At 41.9% G+C, this 24,417-nt stretch overlaps 1 protein-coding gene across 2 annotated transcripts in view; it reads right to left on the reverse strand.

Annotated features, from left to right (window-relative positions):
• wdr48a (WD repeat domain 48a) overlaps window positions 1-24,417 on the reverse strand; it is a 139,976-nt gene that overhangs the window by 99,962 nt on the left and 15,597 nt on the right. For both annotated transcript variants that reach the window (XM_080213307.1, XM_080213308.1), the window contains exons 2-3: window positions 6,872-7,012; window positions 679-757 (exon numbers count right to left, since the gene is read on the reverse strand). In XM_080213307.1, the coding sequence (XP_080069433.1) occupies window positions 679-757; window positions 6,872-7,012 (220 nt within the window). The remainder of the gene's footprint in view (window positions 1-678; window positions 758-6,871; window positions 7,013-24,417) is intronic.

The raw sequence follows: 24,417 nt of genomic DNA on the forward strand, positions 1-24,417 counted from the left end.
GTCTCATGCCAGTTTCTCACACAGTGAATTATACAGTGACCTCAGTAACACAGCTAAGTTAGTAAAAATTTGTCATAATTATTTACTAATCTTAGAAAGGACCGCAACTGTTGGGTGTGGCATTTCTGCAAATGCATCCATCTTTTTAGGTGTGACTAAGTAGAATGCTCTTTCAGAAAGCCAGGGCAGACTCAATGGGCTGAACGGACTCCTTCTATATTGCAAAGATTTCATGATTCTGCATCAATGCAGGAGGAAAAAGAAGTGACAATATTGCCGGAAGGTCCATCCAACAATGGGCTAATTAATTAAAGAGCTTTTGGATCAGTCACCGCCAACAGTGAGCACCGCAAGTAGCCAATACTAGTCTTGAGTAAGCTGCTTTAAACAATAATCCTATGCTATAAAGCATTAGTAACATGCTGTTCTGCCCCTTGGACATAAAGGGTCAAAGAGAATCAAAGGGTGAGAAGTCAATTTTACTGTTACCATAAAATCCCCACAGTGCAGAGAGGGGGCAGTCGGCCCATTGAGTCTGCACTGACTCTCTGAAAGGGCATCTTACCCAGCCTGCTCTATCCCTGTAGTCCCTGCACATTTACCTTAGCTAATCCACCTAACCTACACATTCTCTGCATATAAAACCCTGATTCAATGAAGTGAGGCTGAATTACTCACAGGTCTTTCCATTGCAGCATAGCACCACATCATTCACCCAGTCAGTATGGTGCTCCATGGAGGCAATATAAGGATCTTGCTGAAAAAGGGAAAAAGAGGAATCATTGGACTGACACAAAAGTGGCAGCACAATCTCAAAGTTGGGTTAAAATCTGTCCCCATCTTAAGTCCTAAATGGTTAATTCCTTATCCTGAGACAATGCCTCTTGGTTCTAGACTTGCCAGTCAGGGGAAAGAGCCTCTCATCACCTGTCAAAACCTCTCAGAATATCACACATTTCAATTAGATCACCTCTGATATTCTCTAAAGCTTAAAAGAAGTAAAGGAAATAGAAATGACCCTGGTAATTATAGGCCAGTTAGTCTTACTTCGGTGGTTGGTAAGTTAATGGAAAGGGTCCTGAGAGATAGGATTTATGATCATTTGGAAAGATGCAGTTTAATCAGGGATAGTCAGCACGGTTTCGTGAGGGGTAAATCCTGCCTCACAAATTTGACTGAATTCTTTGAGGAGGTAACTAAGTGTGTAGATGAAGGTAGAGTAGTTGATGTCGTATACATGGATTTTAGTAAGGCGTTTGATAAGGTTCCCCATGGTAGGCTGATGAAGAAAGTGAGGTGGTGTGGGATAGAAGGAAATTTGGCCGATAAGTAACTGGCTGTCTCATAGAAGACAGAGTGGTGGTGGAAGAGGGAAAATTTTCAGATTGGAGGCCAGTTACCAGCTGAGTACCACAGGGGTCAGTGCTGGGTCCTCTGCTATTTGTGATTTTTATCAATGACTTGGAAGAGGGGGCTGAAGGGTGGGTTAGTAAATTTGCTGATGACACCAAGATTGGTGGAGTAATGGATGAAATGGAGGGCCCTTGTAGGCTGCAAAGAGACACTAATAAGAACATAAGAAATAGGAGCAGGAGTAGGCCTTCTAGCCCCTCGAGCCTGCCCCGCCATTCAATAAGATCATGGCTGATCTGAAGTGGATCAATTCCACTTACCCGCTTGCTCCCCATAACCCTTAATTCCCTTATCGATCAGCAATCTATCTACATGATAGGATGCAGAGCTGGGCCGAAAAGTGGCAGATGGAGTTTAACCCTGATCAGTGTGAGGAACTGTAAAGGAACTGTAGTAAACTTGATATTTGGCCAAGGAACAGGAGGCAGAAAATAGTGATGATGGATGCTTTTCTGACCAAAATGGAAGAATGCAGTGGGGCCCAGCAGGGGTCAGTATAGGGACCATTAATTTATGTGTGTATGACCTGGACTCAGATACAGAGTTCAATTTTGAAGTTTGCAAATGAAACAAAACTTAGTACCACAAGAAAGTGAGCTGTGCAATAACAGTCTTCAGCACAATTTGAAAACTGGCCAGTGCAACTTAGGAGACACTAGGGTGGCAAGTAGAATGGAGGTCAACACAATGTAACATGGAAATAAGAAGATTAAATCATGGGACTAAGGAGAAGACCATATGGCCCCCTGGATCTGCTCTACCATTTAATAAAATTATGACCGAATTGCAACTCGGCTCCACTTTCACTCCTTAGGTTCCCTTCATACTCAACAACTGAGCATTCATAGTCCTTTGGGCAGAGGATTCCAAAGATTCTCAACTTACTGAGTGAAGAAACTTCTCCCCATCTTAAGTCCTAAATAGTTGATTCTTTATCCTGAGACAATGCCTCTTGGTTCGAGACTTGCCAGTCAGGGGAAAGAGCCTCTCATCACCTGTCAAAACCTCTCAGGATATCACACATTTCAATTAGATCACCCCTTATTTTTTCAAACTGGAGAATAAAAGCCCATTCTACTCGATCTCTTATATGACAAGTCCTTCTACGCAGAAATCAATCTTTTGAACTTTTGCTACACCCCCTCCAAGCTAACCTTTTCCCTTGGCGCAGAGACTAAAGCTGTATCATGATGCACTTTGCGAGAAAAACAGAGGAAGGCTGTATAATGTAAGTGGGAAACAGAGTATAGGGACCAGAGGGTGTACATTCATAAGTCAGAACACCCACAGTGCACCAACCACATTCCTACCCAGGCCCTGTCCTCATAACCACGTATTTACCTCGCTAATTTCCCTGACCCTCGGGGCAATTTATAACGGCCTAACACATACATCTGTGGATTGTGGGACAAAACCAAAGCACCCGAAGGAAACCCACAAAGACTGTCACCCAGGGCCAAACCAAACCCGGGTCCCTGGCGCTTTGAGGCAGCAGTACTAACCACTGTGCTGTCACCCACAATCTTTGAAGATGGCAAGGCAACTTGCCTAGATGGTGAAAAAATCCCATGGGATGCTTGGTTTTCTAAGTAGGGATGGATACCGAACACAAAACCGGGTCAATCTCACCAAACCTTTTATAAATTTCTGGTTAGGTCTCAGCTGGAGTATGGTGTAAAGTTCAGGGAATGCTCTTTAAGGAGACTGTGAAAGCCTTGGAGTGGAACGTCACGAACGAAGAGGGATTGGATGCTTGTGCTCCTTAGAACAGAGGTGATTAAGGGTGCGGGTGGAGAGAGCTAGGAGTCCGAATAGATATATTCAAAATTAGAGGGATTTTGTTAGAGCAAGGAGGGAGAAATTATAAACTGAAAGAGAGAATGCTGGAAAATCTCAGCAGATCTGGCAGCATCTATAGGGAGAGAAAAGAGCGGAAGTTTTGAGTCAGATGGCCCTTTGTCAAGCTAAAAGGCAAAGGGAGAATTTATACCTCAGGCAGATTTGTCAACAACTTGAGGACTGCATTGAAATTACTTGACCGAAGAAATGGAGAAATGGAGAAGGAGATCGCTCTCTCTCTCCTACCACTCCCCTCCCCCCCCACCCCCCACCCCCCAAACACTGCACAGACTATTGGACTTCCAAAAGTCAGATGGACAGGGTGAGGTCTAAATTGCACAGCTTCTTCCCCAGGCACAGGCACAGCATGTTAAATGACCTCTTTCTGTGCAGTAAGATTAAATCATCTAATTCTTCAGTATTTTTAATGCCAGCCTGATACAATACAATATTAATATATAGATCATATGGAGGTTGGAGAGGAATACACAAGTCCTTGTGGATGAAATTGGTTGATGATTGATATTGTCATGAATAGATTATGGGATGAGTGGGTTTCATGGACCAAATGACCCATTATCATCCTGAATGCTTTTGGTAACTTCACAACAGCATTTTTTGCATTAATAAATCTTTATAATTCTCAGTACTTATTCTTCAAGATCTTTTGACATTTCCAAGTCTATTATCAATGACAGGGCTCACTAGCCTGGAACAAACATTGCTGAGGGGGTGGAGGAGGAAGAAAAACATTATTTCTTTTTAGAAAGATCAGTTGTGCTCTCTCCAGTCTAAGGGAAAACCATGAATAGCACAGGCCATGTGCAATAAAGAGAAATTCAATTTCTATGCTATTATTCATATGTATTAGTGACAGTTTGTTCTGGTTATTTGTACAGGCTAATGAAACTTCATGTGGAGAAGTGCATTAATGAACTTCAATACAGTTAAGTGTGAGATAGTACATTTTGGTAGGAAGAATAAGAAGCCCACGTAGTTTTTCGCAGTGAAGGCCCTAAATGGGGTGCAGGAGTAAGTGGATCTGGGACTACATGTACACCTAACTTACATCCCATAGGATCCCTGTAGTGCAGAAGGAGTAAGAAGTCTCTCAACACCAGGTTGAAGTCCAACCAGTTTATTTGATAGTAATTACTATCAAATAAACTGGTTGGACTTTAACCTGGCGTTGAGAGACTTCTTACTGTGTTTACCCCAGTCCAATGCTGGCATCTCTACATTATGCAGAAGGAGGCCATTCGGTCCATTGGGTCTACCCCGCAACCCCATGTATTTATCCCGCTAACTTATATATCTTGGGGCACTAAGGGACAATTTATCGTGGCCAATCAACATAACCTGCACAGCTTTGGACTGTAGGAGGAAACCAGAACACCCAGACGAAACCCACAGGGGGAACGTGCAAACTCCACACAAACAATTACCTAAGACCACATTCGAACCCTGGTGCTGTGAAGCAGCAGTGCTAATCACTGTCACCGTGCCACCCATAGCGTCTCTGAGAAATACTGATATTGGTTAATAGGGCCATTAAAACACACAAGAAACACAGATTCATTTCTGAATGAATGGAATTAAAAGCAGAAAAGTTATATTAAACTATAAGGAATCCCATTCACATCAGACTTCCCAGGATCTGTTTAACATTCTGGTCTCCGTATTACAAAAAGGATATTAAGGCAAAAGGTGCAAAATAATTTTACTGGAATGATAGTTATAACCTCTCTGATCTGCTATCAGGAAAGGTTAATAAACTGGGGTCCTCTTCTCTCTTCAAAAGACAAAGAAGCGCATGATAGGGGCCTTTAGGATTATGAAAGAGTTTGACCAGGTAAAAATAGAGAAGAGTTTTCCATTTTCAGGTGAATCAGAACTATGGGCCGTAAATATGAGATGGTCACTAATAAATCTAAAAGTGAATACAGTGTCTTTAGCTAGAGAATGGTCATAAGCAGAACTCACTACACGGATTGTAGGATAACAGCAGAGGTGCATTTAAGGGAAAGCTGGATAAGCACGAAGAAGAAAATAACGGAGGGATATGTTGATGGACTTAGACGAAGGAGGTTTGTGTGAAGGTTTGCATAATTTGACAGCTGTTCTGACAAAAAGTCATCGACCTGAATCATTAACTCCATTTCTTTCTCCAGGTAAATTGCCCGACCTGCTGAGTCTTTCCAGCATTTTCTCATATTTTTGGTTTCCAGCATCTGTAGTAGTTTTGCTTTGGAATCTGACTGCCTTTCTGTTCAATGGATTCTCTTTTCCACTAACCCATAAATAAATATGTGGACTTTGACTGAAAGATTGTTTATCCAGGACAAAAAAAACTACATTTCTGTCTCTATCACAAAGATCCTGAAATTACTTTGATGTTTCATTAACCTTCAATAATCAGAAATATTTAAATGGCTTTGGAAAGATACAATAGTTCATGATGTTGAATAGCAGTATAATGAATTTTTCACAATCCTTTGAGGTCTAGATCGAGCTAATACAGATCCCAAGAAGTTGAAGGCTTGGCGTTGCGGAAAGAGGAAAGGATTGTCAGAGGATACATCAAGATATAGACCGTTTGGAGATTATGCAGAGAAATGGCAGATGGAGTTTAATCCAGACAAACGAGAGGTAATGCATTTTGGAAGGACCAATGCATGTAGGAATTATACTGTAAATAGTAGACCCTTTAGGAGCATTGACAGGCAGAGGGGTCTGGGCATACACGTCCATGAATCATAAAGTGGCAATGCAGGTGGATAAGGTAGTCAAGAAGGCACACGGCATACTTGCCTTCATCGGTCAGGGCATTGAGCTTAAAAATTGGCAGGTCATGCTGCAGCTGCACAGAAGCTTACTTAGGCCTCATTTGGAATATTGTGTATTATTCAGGTTGCCACACTACCAGAAGGATGTGGATGCTTTGGAGAGGGTATAGAAGAGGTTTACCAGGATGTTGCCTGGTCTGGAGGGTATTAGCTACGAGGAGAGGTTGGATACACTCCGTTTGTTCTCACTGGAACGATGGAGGTTGAGGGGTGACTTGATAGAGGTTCACAAGATTATGAATGGCATGGACATAGTGGATAGTCAGATACTCTTTCCTAGGGTAGGAAAGTCAAGTACTATGGGACACAGGTTTAAGTTGCGCAGGGAAAAATTCAGAGGAGGTGTGTAAGGCAAGTTTTTTTTTACACAAAGGATGGTGAATATCTGGAATGTGCTGCCTGGGAGGTGGTAGGAACAGGTACAATAGCAGCATTTAAGGGGCTGCTTATAGGATGGGAATGGAAGGATGCGAACTCCGCAAGTGCATATGGTTTTAGTTTAGGCAGGCATCATGATCGGCGCAGGCTTGGAGGGCCAATGGACCTGTTTTTGTGCTATACTGTTCTTTGTCCTATAATTTCAGGGAAACATCTTCAGGTGCGTTGCATTCTTGCACAGAAGGGTGAGCACTCCATTTATATCTGATGTGAAATTTGCATTACTGAATGAGTCTCTAACACTCCCTAGCTGCCAATTCTGAAATAAATATTGAGTTTGCAGATTTTAATACTCTGCATGCGGAGCCAAAGATATCGAGGAACAAGTTTCTCACCTTGTGCTGGTTGACGCTCCATATCCTGATGATGGAATCTCGGCCAGCTGTAAACAGTCTGTTTAATGTGGGATCAAGCTGAAGTGCATTAACGCCATTCCGATTATATTTCTCTACTTCATCTCGAATAACGTAAGATACCTGAAGTGAGAAAAAACGAACCAGCCATTAATAACATTGCCACAGGAATCACGTCGCAACATAAGAGAATAGAAATAGAAGAAATCCGTTATACAGGCTGAAGTGTATAGTGATTTATAGGAACAAGTATAATAGTGTGTGGTAACATAATCAAGGATGCCACGCACCTCGGTCATACTCTCTTCCACCTTTTTCCATTGGGAAAATGATGCAGAAGTCTGAGAACCAACTCAAGAACAGCTTCTTCCTTGCTGCCACCAGGCTTTTGAATGGACCTACCCTGCATAAAGTTGATCTTTTTCTACACCCTAACTATGACTATAAAACTATATTCCACATCCTTTCCTTTCTGTCTCTATGTACAGTTTGCTTTGTCTGTATAGCACAAAACAATACTTTTCTCTGTATACATGTGACAGTAATAAATCAAATTTAAGCTGCAACAACCATGCTTTTTAAAAAATTTCTCCACATTACAACTAAAAGGGGGTTACTTGTAAGAATGCCCTTCCATTCTCATTGTTTGTTAAGTGATATTAAGTTTTGAGCAAAGTCAGTCCAGTCCCTTTGTCAGTTGCTGTCAAACCAAATCAGGCACTGGAGCCAGTCTACAAATAGGCACAAGTAGGATTCACACAGCTCAAAGATAATTTGTATATTCACACCAAAGGACTCACTAGAATGTCTTCAGATTTCAAAAGGACGATAAAAGTTTGTCATACATGCTTATTTCCAAAATGCTGGCTTACAAAGGCTGATAATTCTCCACTACTCACTTACACTGATTTGATTAGAAAATGTAAACTTTGCAAATCTGCTTTTCCCACTGTTTCACAGTGGTTAGCATTGTTGCCTCACAGCGCCAGGAACCCAGGTTCGATTCCTGGCTTGGGTCACTGCCTGTGCGGAGTCTGCACTGGTTTCCTCTGGGTACTCCTGTTTCCTCTGGAAGATATGCTGCTTAAGGTGGATTGGCCATGCTAAATTCTCCCTCAGTGTACCTGAACAGGCACCGGAGTGTGGCAACTAGGGGATTTTCACAGTAACTTCATTGCAGTGTTAATGTAATTCTACTTGTGACTAATAAACTTTAATTTTAAAGTTAGCTGCTGGCATTTGAGTGATATTTCATGCCAGCAACTGCAAGAACCAGGGTATTTTGTAAAAAACAAAAATCTTTTTAGAATTATAGAATCCCTACAGTGCAGGAGGCCATTTGGCCCATTGAGCCTGTGCTGACAACAATCCCACATAGGCCATAGCCGCATGTATTTACCTACTAATCTCCCTGACACTCAATTTTGCATGGTCAATCAACCTAAACACCACATCTTTGGAGCTTTCCCTTAAATGCGTTCATGCTGTTACACTCAAACAATCCTTGTAATGAGTTCTACTTGTAACCACTCTCTGACAAGAGACAGCTCTCCTGAATTCAGTTTAGGTTTATTTGTTAGCGTCACAAGTAGGCTTACCTTAACACTGCAATGGAATTACGGTGAAAATCCCCTAGCCGCCGCACTCCGGCGCCTGTTCAGGTACACTGAGGGAGAATTTAGCATGGTCAATGCACCGAACCTGCACGTCTTTTCAGATTGTGGGAGGAAACCGGAACACCCGGGAGAAACTTACGAAGGCACCAGGAGTATGTGCAAACTCCGCACAGACTGTCATCCAAGCCAGGAGTTGAACCCAGGTCCCTGGTACTGTGAGGCAGCAGTGCTAACATTGTGCCGCCACATTTTTTTATTCTTTTTAGTGAGCAAAGATGATCTGCTAGAAAATAAAATATTCAAGCTACAACAGCACAAAGTAGACTGATGACACAGGATGGAACTTATTCCAAGTAGTATTCACGGCACTTACTCTACACTGGATCATGAATGCTGTACTGTTTAAATATTTTCATTTTATTTAAACTTTTATAGTTCTAGGACAGACTGTTATAGGTTGTAAAATCCATTTGAGCAAAACAAAACCCAATAACAGATCGTGGATCAAAAAAGCACTCAAACCTTGACCGCATCACAGGGGAAAAAAACTGAAGAGGCGAGATAAGCCAATCCTCTCAACTCCGGAATCAACCTAGTGAATCTCCTCTTCATCCCCTCCAGTGCCAGTATATCCCTTCTCAAGTAAGGAGACCAAAATTGTACACATTACTCGTGGTGTGACCTTACCAGCACCTTATACAGCTGCAACATTACCTCGCTGTTTTTAAATTCCATTCCTCTAGCTATGAATGACAAAATTCCATTTGTCTTCTCAATTATCTGTGCATCTGCAAACCAATTTTTTGTGATTCATGCACAAGGACACCTAGGTCCCTCTGCACAGCAGCCTGCAGCAATTTTTTTTTTACCATTTAATAGACCATTTTGCTATTATTCCTACCTAAATGGACGACGTCACATTTACCAACATTGTACTCCATCTGCCAGACCTTTGCCCACTCACTTAGACTATCTATATCTTTGCAGACTTTCAGCGATCTCTGCACACTTTGCTGTGCCACTCACCTTAGATGACCTGGTTATTCTTCTTACTGCTGTTTGTGGAAACCAGCTGTGTAAAACTAATTGCCTTGTTTTCCTACATTACAACAGTAACCATGCTTCCAAAGTCTCTAACTGAAACAGTTTGGGATATCTTTATGCTGTTAAAAGTGCTAAATAAATGTAATTTTTCCACTTTGGTACCAGCTTTTTGTGAGTTACTGCAGTGGCAGCATTGACCCACCCAACAGTAACTTAAATATCACTGCTGGAGGTGGAGTCCAGCCAGATCCTGGGCCTTTACAGATTCAGCATTTTAGCTTAGTTCAGTACAGGCAGGTAACACTTTGCTTTTGAACAATCAGCGTGCATCCAGAATGAAAATTCAAACATACCTAAACCAAAAGCAACCTACTGTGCAAATCATGTAGGTAGATATTTTGTTTGTAAAGTATGTTGTATATGCATTCTTCCTGATGCAGACTTGACTCACTGATGAAGTGCAAGGAGTTCTAACAAAGGATTGGCAAAAGACAATATGAAAACTCAAGTATGCAATGCCCAGGAAAAACTTACCAGCTTCTACAATCAGCATACAGCAAGCTTAGCATCCATGCACAGATACAGCGGTCAATTTTGAGAAATGTTTGCAGCAAAAGTGAATTGGCTTCCACAAAGACCACAGCGCAGGTGAACAGGCATTGGCCCTTACCGTCTACATTAAAAATGGCTTTCAGAAAAACCGTTTCGGCCTTACAGCCACCTACAACACTGTTTGGCACATTTGCCTCCTGAAGCTGTGAATCTGTGCAAATCTCCGGCAAAATAAACTTATTTATTCGATAATAATAACTGTGCTATAAAATGTGTTTTTGTCCAAAGTGTGCCAAGATGCTTATACAAAAAAAACGTTCATTCCTTTATGGAGGCTTGGTTAAGTGTGGCACCACTGTATGACCATGTCACACCCACCCCCCCCGCCCCCAAATATCCTACAGGTTGTTATTTTAAGTTGTAATAACAAAAAAGTCAACTTATTAGGAAAAAGTAGCAATGCATAACTAATAATCCTTCAATTTTTAACAGATAATTTCAGCTTCTTCAGTTATGTGCAAGTTCCACTATTTTAGAAATAAATGTGTCAAAAACATCAAAAACAAATCAAAAGATTTGTTCTTGCAACTGTAAACAGATTAATTAAACACAAATGTTTCTACAGAATGGAAATGATTCCAAACTAATTATCCAATCAAACTACATTGCCCAGATTATTTCCGCTGTGCTTAAATTAGAATTTAATTTTCAAAAACAATTTTCAAGTGCCTGATAAAATTGAACAATGAGCAACTCATTTGTACACAAAGCAAAAGTCTTTCATATTACACATTGGGTAGCAGGTACTTAAAGGGAGATGCAGTGTTGCAGACAATGGCAGGATTTTCCAGTCTTGCTTGACCTGAGACCTGAAAACACCATGAGGTCAATGCACCTTCCCATTGTCCACCCTTCTTCCACTCTGATTTCCGTGGCAGGCGGGGCTGTAGAATTCTGGCAAATGTGAGAAAATCAGTTTGTTGGAATTGTAACCATAAAGCATAGAGGTGTGGTTTGGAAAACCACGGGGTCATTATTTGGTGCAGTGGGACATCTAATGACATTTGGCAATAGACTTGCATGCTTTTTAAAAAACTTGCGTGCCAAGTTATTTCTTATTCGTCTTGACCATCCTTAATTGTGTACTCGAGAGTGCGCGCACGGTGGCGAGCAACTTTCTTGAATGACTGTGGTGCATGTGCACTTGCTGTGCTAAAGATAAAGGAACTACAGGATTTTGACCCAGTGACAGCAAAGGGGCAATTAGAGAGAGTCCCAAGTCAGGATGGTGTGACTTGGGGAGAAACTTGCAGATGGTGTTGTTCCCAGGCATCTGTGATGGCAGAGACCACAGATTTGGAAAGTGCTCCTGAAGTAGGATTGTTGAGTTGCCACAGAGTCTCTGAATCAGAATGTTATAGGTTCAAGCCCAACTCTTGGCTTCAGCACAAAAAAAAACTGATGCTTCTAGTGCATTTCAGAGGGAATGCTGCATTGTTGGAATTGACAGCTTTTAGATAGGATGTTACAGACATTGGACTCTGGGGAAGTCCAAATCTGGATCATCATCAGCCTCTCGGACTAAAACACCCAATGAAACACCTGGGGTGAACTAAGACAACACCTTCAGCAACACAGAAGATATCAGCCTTATTCCTTTTGAGGTTTCAGAACTAAAGGAGGTCCAACAGGGTTTGAATTAGTTTCCACAAAGACTGCAGCATAAGTGAGCAGGTACTGGCCCTTACAACTTAAATTAGAAATGGCTTCAAGAAAACTGCCTCGACCACACATCCATCTTTAACACTGTCTGGCACATTTGCCTCCTCCTGAAGCTGTGAATCTTTGCGAATCTCCACCCCGGGAGGCTGTGGAAACTCAATCACTGACTATGCTTCCAGTAGGGATTAACAGATTTCTAAATATCAAAGACAGAAAGGAGTACGGGAAAATGGCATTGAATTGGATAATCAGCCTCGATCATATTGAATGATGGGGCAGGTTCGCAGGGCTGAATGGCCTACTTCTGCACTTACGTTCTGCCTAAGTTTTTGGTGGAGGCAGGTTCAATCAATGCATTCAAAACATACCTGGACTGTTATCTGAAAAAGAAGATATGCAAGGTCATGGACAGAAGAAAGGAGAACAGAATTGAAACAGAATGGAATTAGGGGAGTTGCTCATTCGAAGAGCCAGTGCAGACATAGTGGGTCAGGTGGCTCCTTCTGCGCCGAATAGACTCAGATTCTGTGTTTGGATCTCCCTTGCTTCAATGATAGCAGGTCTTAAATGATAACATGTTTTCCAACTGGGAATTACGACCTCCCATTTCTACTGTTTCTGGCGGTTACATGGCAACAGATGGAGAAGTAAACAAGCTATTGCACCACAGAGCCCGGGGAGTAAGTTGCTTAGCTGTCTGCTCAGCTGGGCACTCATGCAACTGTGGGTGCAAAGGAATGGAGGGGAGATAAACAGGAAACCTAACATGGGATAAAATGTTTAAAAATGACTTCTAAATTTGAAAATAATAGAAATGAGAATACTGATGTCAGGAAATAGTTGTTAAATCTGAACTCTATTAATCTAGACTATTATTAAACAGTGAAGTATTTTGTCAGTAAAATGAAGCACTGACTCACACAAAGTACTTACTGTATATAAAATTTCATAGCAGTGACAGATTATAAAGTATTTAAAGTAGCTGAAGTTTCAAATCCAACATTATAAAACTAAAATGTATTCTAGCCATGCCACACTATTGATGCCAAGTCTGATGGATTCACATTGTTAAGTTTGCATTTCTTGGCCACTTGGGCATTTTGACAGTTAGTGACAGCAATTCCTTCACATAAATATCACTCACACAGTTTAGAGTTAGGGCTATAGACTCATTATAGTAGCAGCCCATTCGGCCCATCAAGACCACGCCAGCTATCGGTAGAACAATCCAATTAGTCCCATTGCCTCGGTTTATCCTTGTAGGTCTAAGTTTATTTCCCTCAAATCATCCAATTTTCTTTTGAAATTATGAATGGAAGGAAAGGTGATCATGTTATTTAGGTCAGAAGGGGTGAAAGAGGATATGCTAAAATGCAACTTCTCACTGATTCAACTGCATGACTTGAAAACAGTAATTGTTCAAAAACTCAAACTGCATTTTCCTACCACTCTGCATGTGATATTTCAAAGCTAATGGCAGGGGCACAGGATGATTTGATATGTGGTCTGGGCAAAGTTAAAGTTTTAAAGTTTTATTTATTAGTTATCAGTAAGGCTTACATTAATGCTGCAATGAAGTTACTGTGAACTCCCCCTAGTTGCCACATTCTGGTGTCTGTTGAGGTCAATGCAACTAACCAGGACACCTTTCAGACTGTGGGAGGAAATCGGAGCACTCGGAGGAAACCCATGCAGACACAGGGAAAATGTGCAAACTCCACATAATGATCCAAGCCAGGAATCGAACCCGCAACCCTGGTACTGAGACAGCAGAACTAATCATTGTGCCATTACACTTCTGTGTGCCACACCTCTTTATATTGTCAGTAACAGATTCTACAGAAAGGGGCTGGGGAGATGCCATGATTTAGAACTGCTTCTGAGAATCTGGGTGTAACTCCACCGAAGACAACTATGAAACCTCCTCTCTTGCCCTTGACAGCTTTAGACCAAGTTCCTATGGACTCCTACACTACAGTGCAAACCTGTCCCAATATCATTCACACAAGGCCATTGGTGAACTGGTACAAGAATGGGAAATAGCAGTTAGTTTGCAGAGAACTTTCCTGAAATTGAGGCACATGGCTGGAAACAAGCTTTTGCTCTAACTCAGTGAAGCTAGCAAGCAGCCTAAATACAATCAGGAGTAACAATACCTGCACTGAGTGGCAAAATTAAAAAACAGCTTCTTTGGCACCACAAACATTCTGCCTTCATGTCCTTGAATTTCATGCTAATGATTTGGGTTGTAACTAAATGTTAATATTTTACAGTTTTAGCTCACCTCAAGTCAGAAGGTACAGTGACTAGACCAGAAAATCTAGGCTTGCACTCCAGCTCAGTACTGAATGAGTGCTGCACTTCTGAAGGTGCTGTCTTGCAGATGGGACATCCTGGTTACCCAGATGACTGAAACAATCCTACAGCACTACTTAGAAGGATAGCTGGGGAATTTGTCCTGGTAACCTGGCTGTAATTACCTCTTAAACAACATCATTACATTACTGTTTATGGGACAATGCTGGGTGTAATTTGCCATGCTGCCCAGTTTCCTATTAGAACAGTGACCACACTGCAAATTGGCTGCAAAGTGCGTTGGGATGTCCCGAGATGTAAGACATTATGGAAACAGAAGCTGGACTTTCTTCACTGAAGCCCGTCAACTCTGCCACCAGATTGCTCACTAGCCAAGTGCTTTAACAGTTTTTGGTCCTTAGCTGTGTGGGCCCCATGAAGCTTTGTTTCTAAGCACTGTTTAAATGTGCAAGTACAGAGCGGGTGAAAGTGCTTCATGGTGCATGTGCCAGGCAATCTTAAAATTATGTAAACAGTTTTAACTGCAGATAAATATATATTCTCTACAGAAATATTTATCACAATCCCTTTTGCAGGGCCATCAGTTGTCAGGCGAGGTTTATGTTGTGAAGATATGAAGTGACATAGGCAATTTGTACCAGTTAAATTAAAACAGCCTGTGCAAGAGGATAGCATGCAGCACGTTTTAAGGAATCTTCGGTGGTACAGTGGGGATTATTGCTGGGGGCCGGGGTTCAAACCCTGCCATGGCAGATGGTGGAATTTGAATTCAATAGTAAAAAAATCTGGAATTAAGAATCTACTGATGACCATGAAGCCATTGTCGATTGTCGGAAAAACCAATCTGGTTCACCAATGTCCTTTAGGGAAAGAAGTCTGCCATCCTTACCTGGTCTGAGCTACACGTGACTCCAGAGCCATGGCCATGTGGTTGACTCTCAACTGCCCTCGGACAACTAGGGATGAGCAATGCATCCCTCAGGGATCAGTGCTGGGACCTTTGCTGTTTGAAATACGTATAAATGACTTGGAGGAAAATGTAACTGGATTGATGAGTAAGTTTACGGACGACATGAAGGTTGGTGGATTTGCAGACAGAGATGAAGACCATCAGAGGATACAACAGGACATAGATCAGTTGGAGACTTGGGCAGAGAGGTGGCAGATTGAGTTTAATCCGGACAAATATGGAGTAATGAGAGGTCTAATATAAACAGGAAATATACAGTAAATGGCAGAATCTTTAAAAAAAGATTATTGATAGACAAAAGGGACCTGTGTGTACAGGTACACAGGTCACTGAAAGTAGCAACGCAGATGGAGAAGGCATACAGCATGCTTGCCTTCATTGGTCGGAGCACTGAGTTTAAAAATTGGCAAGTCATGTTGCATCTTTATAGAACCTTGTTAGGCCATATTTGGAATATGGTCGTCAATTCTGGTCGTCACACTACCAGAAGGGCGTGGAGGCTTTTGAAAGGGTACAGAAAACATTTACCAGGATGTTGCCTGGTATGGAGAGCATTAGCTATGTGGAGAGGTTGGATTGCAGTGGTTTGTTCTCACTGGAGCGACGGAGGTTGAGGAGTGAGTTGATAGAAGTCTACAAGATTATGAGAGGCATGGACAGAGTGGATAGTCAGAAGCTTTTTCCCAGGGTCAAAAAGTCAGTTACAAGGGGGCACAGGTTTAAGGTGCGAGGGACAAGGTTTAAAGGCGATGTACGAGGTAGCTTTTTTATACAGAGTGGTGGGTGCCTGGAACTCGTTGCCGGGGGAGGTAGTGGAAGCAGATATGATAATGACTTTTAAGGGGTGTCTTGTCAAATACATGAATAGGATGAGAATAGAGGGATACGATCCCCGGAAGTGTAGAGGGTTTTAGTTATGTGAGGTAGCATGAACGGTGCAGGCTTGGAGGGCCGAAGGGCTGCAATTTTCTTTGTTCTAAATGCTGGCCAGCTAGCGACACAGTAAAAAGTCTGACAACACCAGGTTTTAGTCCAACCGATTTATTTGATAATACTCACAAGCTTTCGCGGGGACTGCCTCTTCGTCAGTCTCCATTCACCTGACGAAGAGGCAGTCCCCTCGAAAGCTTGTGAGTATTATCAAATAAATCGGTTGGACTAAAACCTGGTGTTGTCAGACTTTTTACTGTGTTTACGCCAGTCCAAAGCCGGCATTCCCACATCACAGCTAGCGACACCCATGTCCCACGAATTTAAAAAAACACCCATCAGAGCCAAGCACTATATTGGAACTGAAAATGTAACTTTGTTGTCACCTGTGTTTATTTGAAGTTGAAACTTTGCTACAAATTTATGAGAAGTATTTTCAAGTTGTTGGCATGAACATAAACTTGAGAGAAAGGGAAAGCGTGAGGGAGAAAACAAGCGGGTGGGGGCTGGTAGAAGGGCTTGATCTTTTAAACTAAATGACACCTTTGTGACACAAGAACGCACCTTGCTCTGCAGATGTGTTTATCTTAAAAGTTGACAATAGAACACAAGCTTTTAGCTAGAGTGAAAGAAAGCAAGTTGTTTAGCAACCAAGCCTTCTGCTTAAGAGGCAAATGCCAGCTACTGGCACAAAGTATGGCATATCTTCAGCTGCTGATCACTAAGGCAACTTGCAGACAAGAGGAGAAATTTTTTGCTTCTAAATCTCCCAATGTTGTTACTTTGATTTCTGTAAAATGTAGCGATGGGCTTGTGAAATCTCCTTTGGTTGCAAGTATGATAAATAGAATGTAGGATGGGCTGCAAATTATACCCTTCGGAACAGGATATTTCGGGTATTTGGTTTACTACTAATGGTGATGGCAGGTCGAGCTGAAGAATTCAAAGCACTGCACAATATTAAATTGAGACAATCAAGCAAAATCACAATTTAAAAAACTTAAGATCCCAAAAACGTTTTTAACTATCCAACTAATTAGGGCCAAATATTGTAAAGAAGATGCTTCTCTTCTCCCTTACCTCCAGCTATAAAATTAATATTTTCCCTCATTCATCCCATTACTGCTACTAAAAATTAGGTCGCGAGCATCACAGATATCAGCATTCAGCCAATTTGATCCACTCTTTATGATACGGACAAATGGCTGAAGGAACTAGAGTATAGATTGTTTGTGCTCTAGAACTTGCTGTGCCACTATCCAAGCTGCTCCAATACAGTCACAAAACTGGCATTGATCCATAATTGTGAAAAATTACCCAGGTATGTTACATTCACAGAAAGCAAGACAAATCCAACCCAGCCAATTACTGTCCACTCTTGATCATCCACAAAGTGCCAGAAAGTGCTATCAAGTAGCACTAACTCAGCAATAACTTACTCATTCAGTTTGGGTTCTGCCAGGGTCACTCAGGATGTGGAGATGCTGGCGTTGGACTGGGGTAAACACAGTAAGAAGTCTCACAACACAAGGTTAAAGTCCAACAGTCCTTGGTGAGATGCTTGTCTTCATCAATGACTTGTTGAAGGCAACAGACACCTCCAGACGCTGAAAGATGCCCTCATAAGAATAGGATCTGGCGCTTGACTCATTGGTTGACAGTTCCAACACACCACGCCGAAAAACCGCACTGACCTCCTCAGAAGTCAAACACGGGACACAGTGGACAGAGTACCCTTCGTCATCCAGTACTTCTCTGGAGCGGAGGAGCAACGATATCTCCCCTGGAGCCTTCAACATGTCATTGATGAAGACGAACATCTTGCCAAGGCCATCCCCCCTTGTTGCCTTCAAACAACCACACAACCTCAAACAGACCACTGTCCGCAGCAAACTACCCAGCCTTCAGGAAAACAGTGACCACAACACCACACAACCCTGCCACAGCAACCGCTGCAAGACATGCTGGATTATCAACATGAATGCCATCATCTCACGTGAGAACAACATCCACCAGGTACATGGTACATACTCTTGCAACTCGGCCAATGTTGTCTACCTGATACGTTGCAAGAAAGGATGTCCCGAGGTATGGTACATTGGGGAAACCATGCAGACGCTACGACTACGGATGAATGAACACCGCTCGACGATCAACAGGCGAGACTGTTCTCTTCCTTTTGGGGAACAGTTCAGCAGTCACAGGCACTTGGCCTCTGATTTTCAGGTAAGCGTTCTCCAAGGTGGCTTTCATGACACACGACAGCGCAGAGTTGCTGAGCAGAGACTGATAGCCAAGTTCTGCACACGTGAGGATGGCCTCAACTGGGATCTTGGGCTCATGTCACACTATCTGCAACCCCCACAACTTGCCTGGACTTGCAAAATCTCAATGACTGTCCTGTCTGGGGACAATACACATCTCTTTAACTTGTGCTTAATGCTCTCTCTACTCACACTGTCTGTACCTTTAAGACTTGATTAGCTGTAAAGACTCGCATTCCAATCATTATTGAGTAAATTGAGTTTGTGTCTTTATATGCCCTGTTTGTGAACAGATTTCCCACTCACCTGACGAAGGAGCAGCACTCCGAAAGCCAGTGGCATTTGCTACCAAATAAACCTGTTGGACTTTAACCTTACAGGGTCACTCAGGTCCAGACCTCATTATAGCCTTGGTTTGAGCATGGACAAAAGAGCTAAACTCCAGAAGTGAGGCGAGAGTGTCAGCCCTTGATACTGAGGCAGCATATGACCAAGTGTGACAACAAGGAGCTCTAGCAAAACTGGAGTCAATGGAAAATCAACAGGAAAACTGTCCACTGGCTGGAGTCATATCTGGCACAAAGGAAAGTGGTTGGTGGTCAATCATCTCAGTTCTGGGATATCATTGCAAGAGTTCCTCAGGCTAGTGTCCCAATTGCAATGACATTTAGCCTCTTCAATGACCTCCCTTCCATCACAGAAGTAAGGATGCTCACTGCTGAACAATACTCAGCACAATTCATATTTCTTCAGATACTGAAGTAGCCCATCTCCAAATACAGCAAGACCGGGACAATATCCAGATTTGGGCCGACAAGTGGCAAGTAACATTTGGGCCATGCAAGTACCAGGCAATAATCACCTCCAACAAGAGAGAAGCTAACCATATCCCTTTGACATTCAATGACATTGCCATCACTGAATCCCCTTCTATCAATATCCTGGGGTTACCAATGACCAGAAACTGAACTGGACCAGCTATGTAAATATAATGGTTGAAAGGGCAAGTCAAAGGCTGGGAATTCTGCACAGAATAACTCACCACCTGACTCCCCAAAATATGTTCACTATCTACAAGGCGCAAGTTTGGAGTGTGAAGAGATTCGCCTTTCCATTTGCCTGGATGAGTGCAGCCCCAACAACACTCAAGAAATTTGACATCACTCAACACAATGCAGCCTGCTCGACTGGCACTTCCTCCACCACCAACGCAGTGGCATCAGTGTGCACCATCGATGCACTGCAGCAAATCAAGGTGTATTGGAAAGCACCTTCCCAACCATGACCTTTACACTTCTTAGAAGAACAGCAGATACATGGGAATGCCACCAGCTGCAAGCAACCCTCCAACTGAAACAGCATCCTGATGTGGAAATATAATTGGCATTCCTTCACTGTCAAAACCCTGGAGCTCCCTTCCTAACAGCTCTGTGGATGTACTACATAGTAAGAAGTCTCACAACACCAGGTTCAAGTCCAACAGGTTTATTTGGTAGCAAACACTACTAGCTTTAGGGGCTTTGCCCCTTTGTCAGGTGTCTACACCACATGGACTGTAGTGGCTCAAGAAGGCAGCTCAATACCTCTTTCCAGGGGCAATTAGGATGGGCAATAAATTCTGGCCTAACTGGCAATGCCCATATCCTATAAATAAATGAAAACAAATTAGATTAGAATCGTAGCATTCTGATACCAATACATTAACAGTTAGTGGCATAATGTAATTAATAGAACAAGTACAAGTCCTAAAATTAAAATATTTGAAGTGAAAATTAATTTGTGGATTGTTTCAAAAACTGACATTTTAGCTCTTCAAAGCAGCCTCCGAATCCTTTTGTCTCCCACTGTTTGCTTTTAAATGAGTTACAATGATTTAATCTTCAATAAATCGTTCACTTCTTAAAAGGCATCGTTATATTTTCCACTTTACAACGAGCTATCCAAGCATGCATCAGAAAACACTTCACATTAATGGAGCACTTAACTGTTTTCAACGGGGTAAATATCCACAGAAGATAACATAATGGCCCTGAATCTTGCTGTAATAACAACGGCAGAGATATAAGCACTCGCTTTTATCAGAGAACATCTGATAGGAGCTTTTGCTGTCTTCACACGTAAAGTATGAAATCCAGAAGCTGCTGCAAAGATTCCCAATCCTTCCTCAGTTGTGGCCCTTGCCAAGACATTTGTTATTGAAACCACTGTATTGTTGGGTACTTATTCAGTAGGGGAGGTGATGGCCTAGTGGTATTATCGCTGGACTACTAATCCAGAAGCTAATGTTAGGGGGACCCAGGTTTGAATCTTGCCATAGCAGATGGTGCAGTTTGAATTCAATAAAAAATATCTGGAATTAATAATCTATTGACCATGAAACCACTGTCTACAAGCCAGTCAGTTAAAGGGCAACTAGAGATGGGTAACAAATACTGACCAGCCAGTGACACACGTCCCACAGATTAATTTTAAAAAGCTGGTCAAAAATGTCAGGATTGGTACATTCAGGAGTGAGTTTTTAAATAGTACAATAAGTGACAATTACTGCCGATCAACCTATTTGGCCCTGAAAAGTTAATTTTACAAGTGGAATCTGATTCCCTTAAGAAAATTATTACATTGAAGTTTTAACTTTATTCATTTTTCTCTTTTAATCACAATTACATTTCCCAATCTTTATTTCACTCTCTATACATGATTTATGTCACTTACATTTCCTTTTGTTTTTAGAAAACTTCCTGTTTTAGTCTCTGCGTGTCTGTGAGGATACTGCAATATAATTAATTGAAGAGCCTCGATGTTGTCTCCTATTCACATGTACCACAGATGCTCTGTGGCAGGCAGGCACTAGAGATCTCCGTTGATGAGCACACAAAAGCTCCGTTGACAACTGTACTCGTTCTCTTGCCACGGAGAGAAAATTGCAAGCCATCCTAACGTATATATACATACACACACACACACACATATATGTGAATCAATTAATGCGATATTGATTATACACAGCATAGGACCCAATTACATGATGCAAAAACATACTGCGTTGGGACAAACACAATTCATCTGCCATCACGCTTAGGAATTACCATCTTCAGTAATCACTCATGCTTATTTTTATTAATGGGTTGCATTCTATATTTTGATAGGATGTAAATCAGTCACTTCAGTAATTGAAAAGCACCACTGATTTCTTGAATCATTTTACCATTCCAAGCATCAAAAGTATTTTTGCACTCCAAGAAGCCTTGAAAATGGCAACTTGTTCGCCCAGGACTCAAAATATTTTGATCTCCACAGTATTACAGCAAACTACTGAACACATTTACACATTAGCAAGAAATGTTTGTACAGGAGCAAGCAAAATTAAGTTATTTTTATATTTACAATACATGAACTTTGACAGGCAGAAATAGGTTTTCATCTCACCTTAGTAAGACATCATTCTAATCCATTCGCCCTCATGCACTTATTTAGTTTCTCTTTAAACACATCACTGCTGTGTATCTCAGCCATTTCAAGGAGTATCGGGTTCCACATTCTAATACTCGGCACTATTAAAACAATTTCAGTGAACATTGATTAAGTGATTGTCCTAAACTTCAAGGCAGCAGTTGACCAAACGTGATAGCTTGGAGTCCTGGCAAAACTGGAGTCAATGAGAATTAGGGGGGAAAACCCCCAACTGATTGGAGTCACACCTAGCACAAAGGAAGATGGTTGTGGTTGTTGGAAGTCAATCATCTCAGTCCCAGAACATCACTGCAGGAATACCTCAGGATAGTGTCCTAAATCTGGCCATGTTCAGCATCTTGATCAGTGGCCTTCCCCTCATCATAAGATCAGAAGTGGGGATGTTCGTGGATGATTGCACCATATTCACAGAATTGTTACGATCCAGGAGGCCATGTGGCCCCATCACCGGATCTCCAAACGAGTTTTGTGACTTAGTGCCATTCCCCTGCCTGTACTCCTGTATATTGTTTATATTCAAATAATCATCTAATGCCCTCCTGAATGACTGAATTGAACCCGCCTCCACCACACTTCCAGGCAGTGCATTCCAGACCCCAACGACTGTGAAAAAAGTTTCTCATATCACATTTGCTTGTTCTTGATCTCATGAGCAGAAACATTTCTCCCTATCTGTGCCCAGCCCTCTCTTGATTTTGAAAACCTCTATCAAAGCTCCCTTTAGCCTTATTCTCTCTGGGAAAACAGTTCCAATCTCTCCAATCTATACATTTCTCATCACTGGAACCATTCTTGTAAACCTCTTCTGCATTCTCTATGGGTTAACATCCTTCATATAGCTGGTGTCCAGAACTGTACACAATACTCCAGCTGAGGTCTAACTGGTATCTTGTATAAATTCAGCATAATCTCCTTGCTCTTGTACACTTTGCCCCGATCAATAAAGTCCAGAATACTGTATATTTAATTAACTGCTCTATCTGTCCTGACACCTTCAATGATCTATGTGCATACACACCTAGCTCCCTCTGTTCCTGCACCCCTTTAAGAATTTTACCCTTTATTGCCTCGCCATGTTCTTACTACCAAAATGCATCACTTCACACCTCTCTGCACTGAATTTCATCTGCTACCTGTCTGCCCACTCCAATAACGTGTCTATGTCTTTTTGAAGTTTTACACTGTCCTCTTCACAGTTTACAATACTTACAAGTTGAGTCATCGGCAAACTTTGAAATTGCTCCCTGTGCACCAAGTTCCAGATCACTAAATACATTAGGAAAAGCAAAAGTCCCAATACTGACCCCTGGGGAACTCCATGGACATATTCTTCCAGCCCAAAAAATGTCCAGTGACCATTACTCTCTGCTTCCTATTATTTAGCCAATTTTGCATCCGCGTTGCTACTGTTCCTTTTATTCCCTATAACTTTTCTTAAGTCAGTGCGTGGAATTGTATTGAATGCCTTCTGAAAGTCCATGTACATCACATCAACAGCATCTTATTGACCTTGTTACCTCCTCAAAAAAACCTACCAAGTTAGTTATAAACATTATTTCCTGTTTAGAAATCCATGGTGCCTCTTCACAATAAAGCTGTATTTTTCATGTGATTTTTAGTTCTATCCTAAATAATTGTTTCTAGAAGTTTTCCCACTACTAATGTAGAACTGACTTCTGTAATTGCTGGAGCGATCTTTTCTGAACAAGGTAGTACCATTTTCAATTCACTAGTCCTCTGGCACCTCTGCTGAGTCGAGAGAAGAATGGAAGATTATGATCAGAGCTCCTACAATTTATATTCTGTTCCTTCAAAATCGGATGCATCTCATCTGGTCCCACTTCCTTGTCAACTTTCAGTATTTATAGACTATTTAGCACTTTCTCCACGTCAATTCTGAATCTTTCTAGAGACAGAGTTTCCTTGCCTGTCACCATGGTTCGGGTAGTAACAATCTTCTTGATAAAAACAGATGCAAAGAATTTATTTAATAGCTCAGTCATGCCCCCAGTCTCCATGTGTAAATCTCCTCTTGGGTCCCTAATTTGCCCTACTCACCCTTTATTTATATGCCTTGAGAAGACTTAAGTAAAAAAAAGTCTACTTATTTGTCATGAGTGGGTTTACATTAACACTGCAATGAGGTTATTGTGAAAATCCCTTAGTCACCACACTCCAGCACCTGGTCGGTTGCACTAAGGGAGAATTTAGCATGGCCAATCCACCTAACCCGCACATCTTTGGAATGTGGGAGGAAACCCATACAAACACAGGGAGAACGTGCAAACTCCACACAGAGACTCAAGCCAGGAATCAAACACGAGTCCCTATGGCCTATGATGCAGCAGTGTTAACCATTGTACCACCGTGCTGCTAAAGGGGGGGAATCACACAAATCTGTATTCCTTTAGGACTTTAGGATTCCACTTTATGTTGGTTGCCAGTCTTTTCTCATAATCCTTCTTTGTTTCTTCAACATGCTTTTTCACCTCCCTTCTAACCTTCTGTATTATACTTGGTTCTCAACTGTATTTTCTACCTGGCACCCGGGTTCAATTCTGGCCTTGGGTGACTGTCTGTGTGGAGTTTGCATGTCTTCCGGGTGCTCCGGTTTCCTCCCACAGTCCAAAGATGTGCGGGTTA

Source organism: Carcharhinus amblyrhynchos, chromosome 2 (assembly GCF_965287045.1).
Source record: "Carcharhinus amblyrhynchos chromosome 2, sCarAmb.v2.hapA, whole genome shotgun sequence".
Classification (NCBI taxonomy): domain Eukaryota; kingdom Metazoa; phylum Chordata; class Chondrichthyes; order Carcharhiniformes; family Carcharhinidae; genus Carcharhinus; species Carcharhinus amblyrhynchos.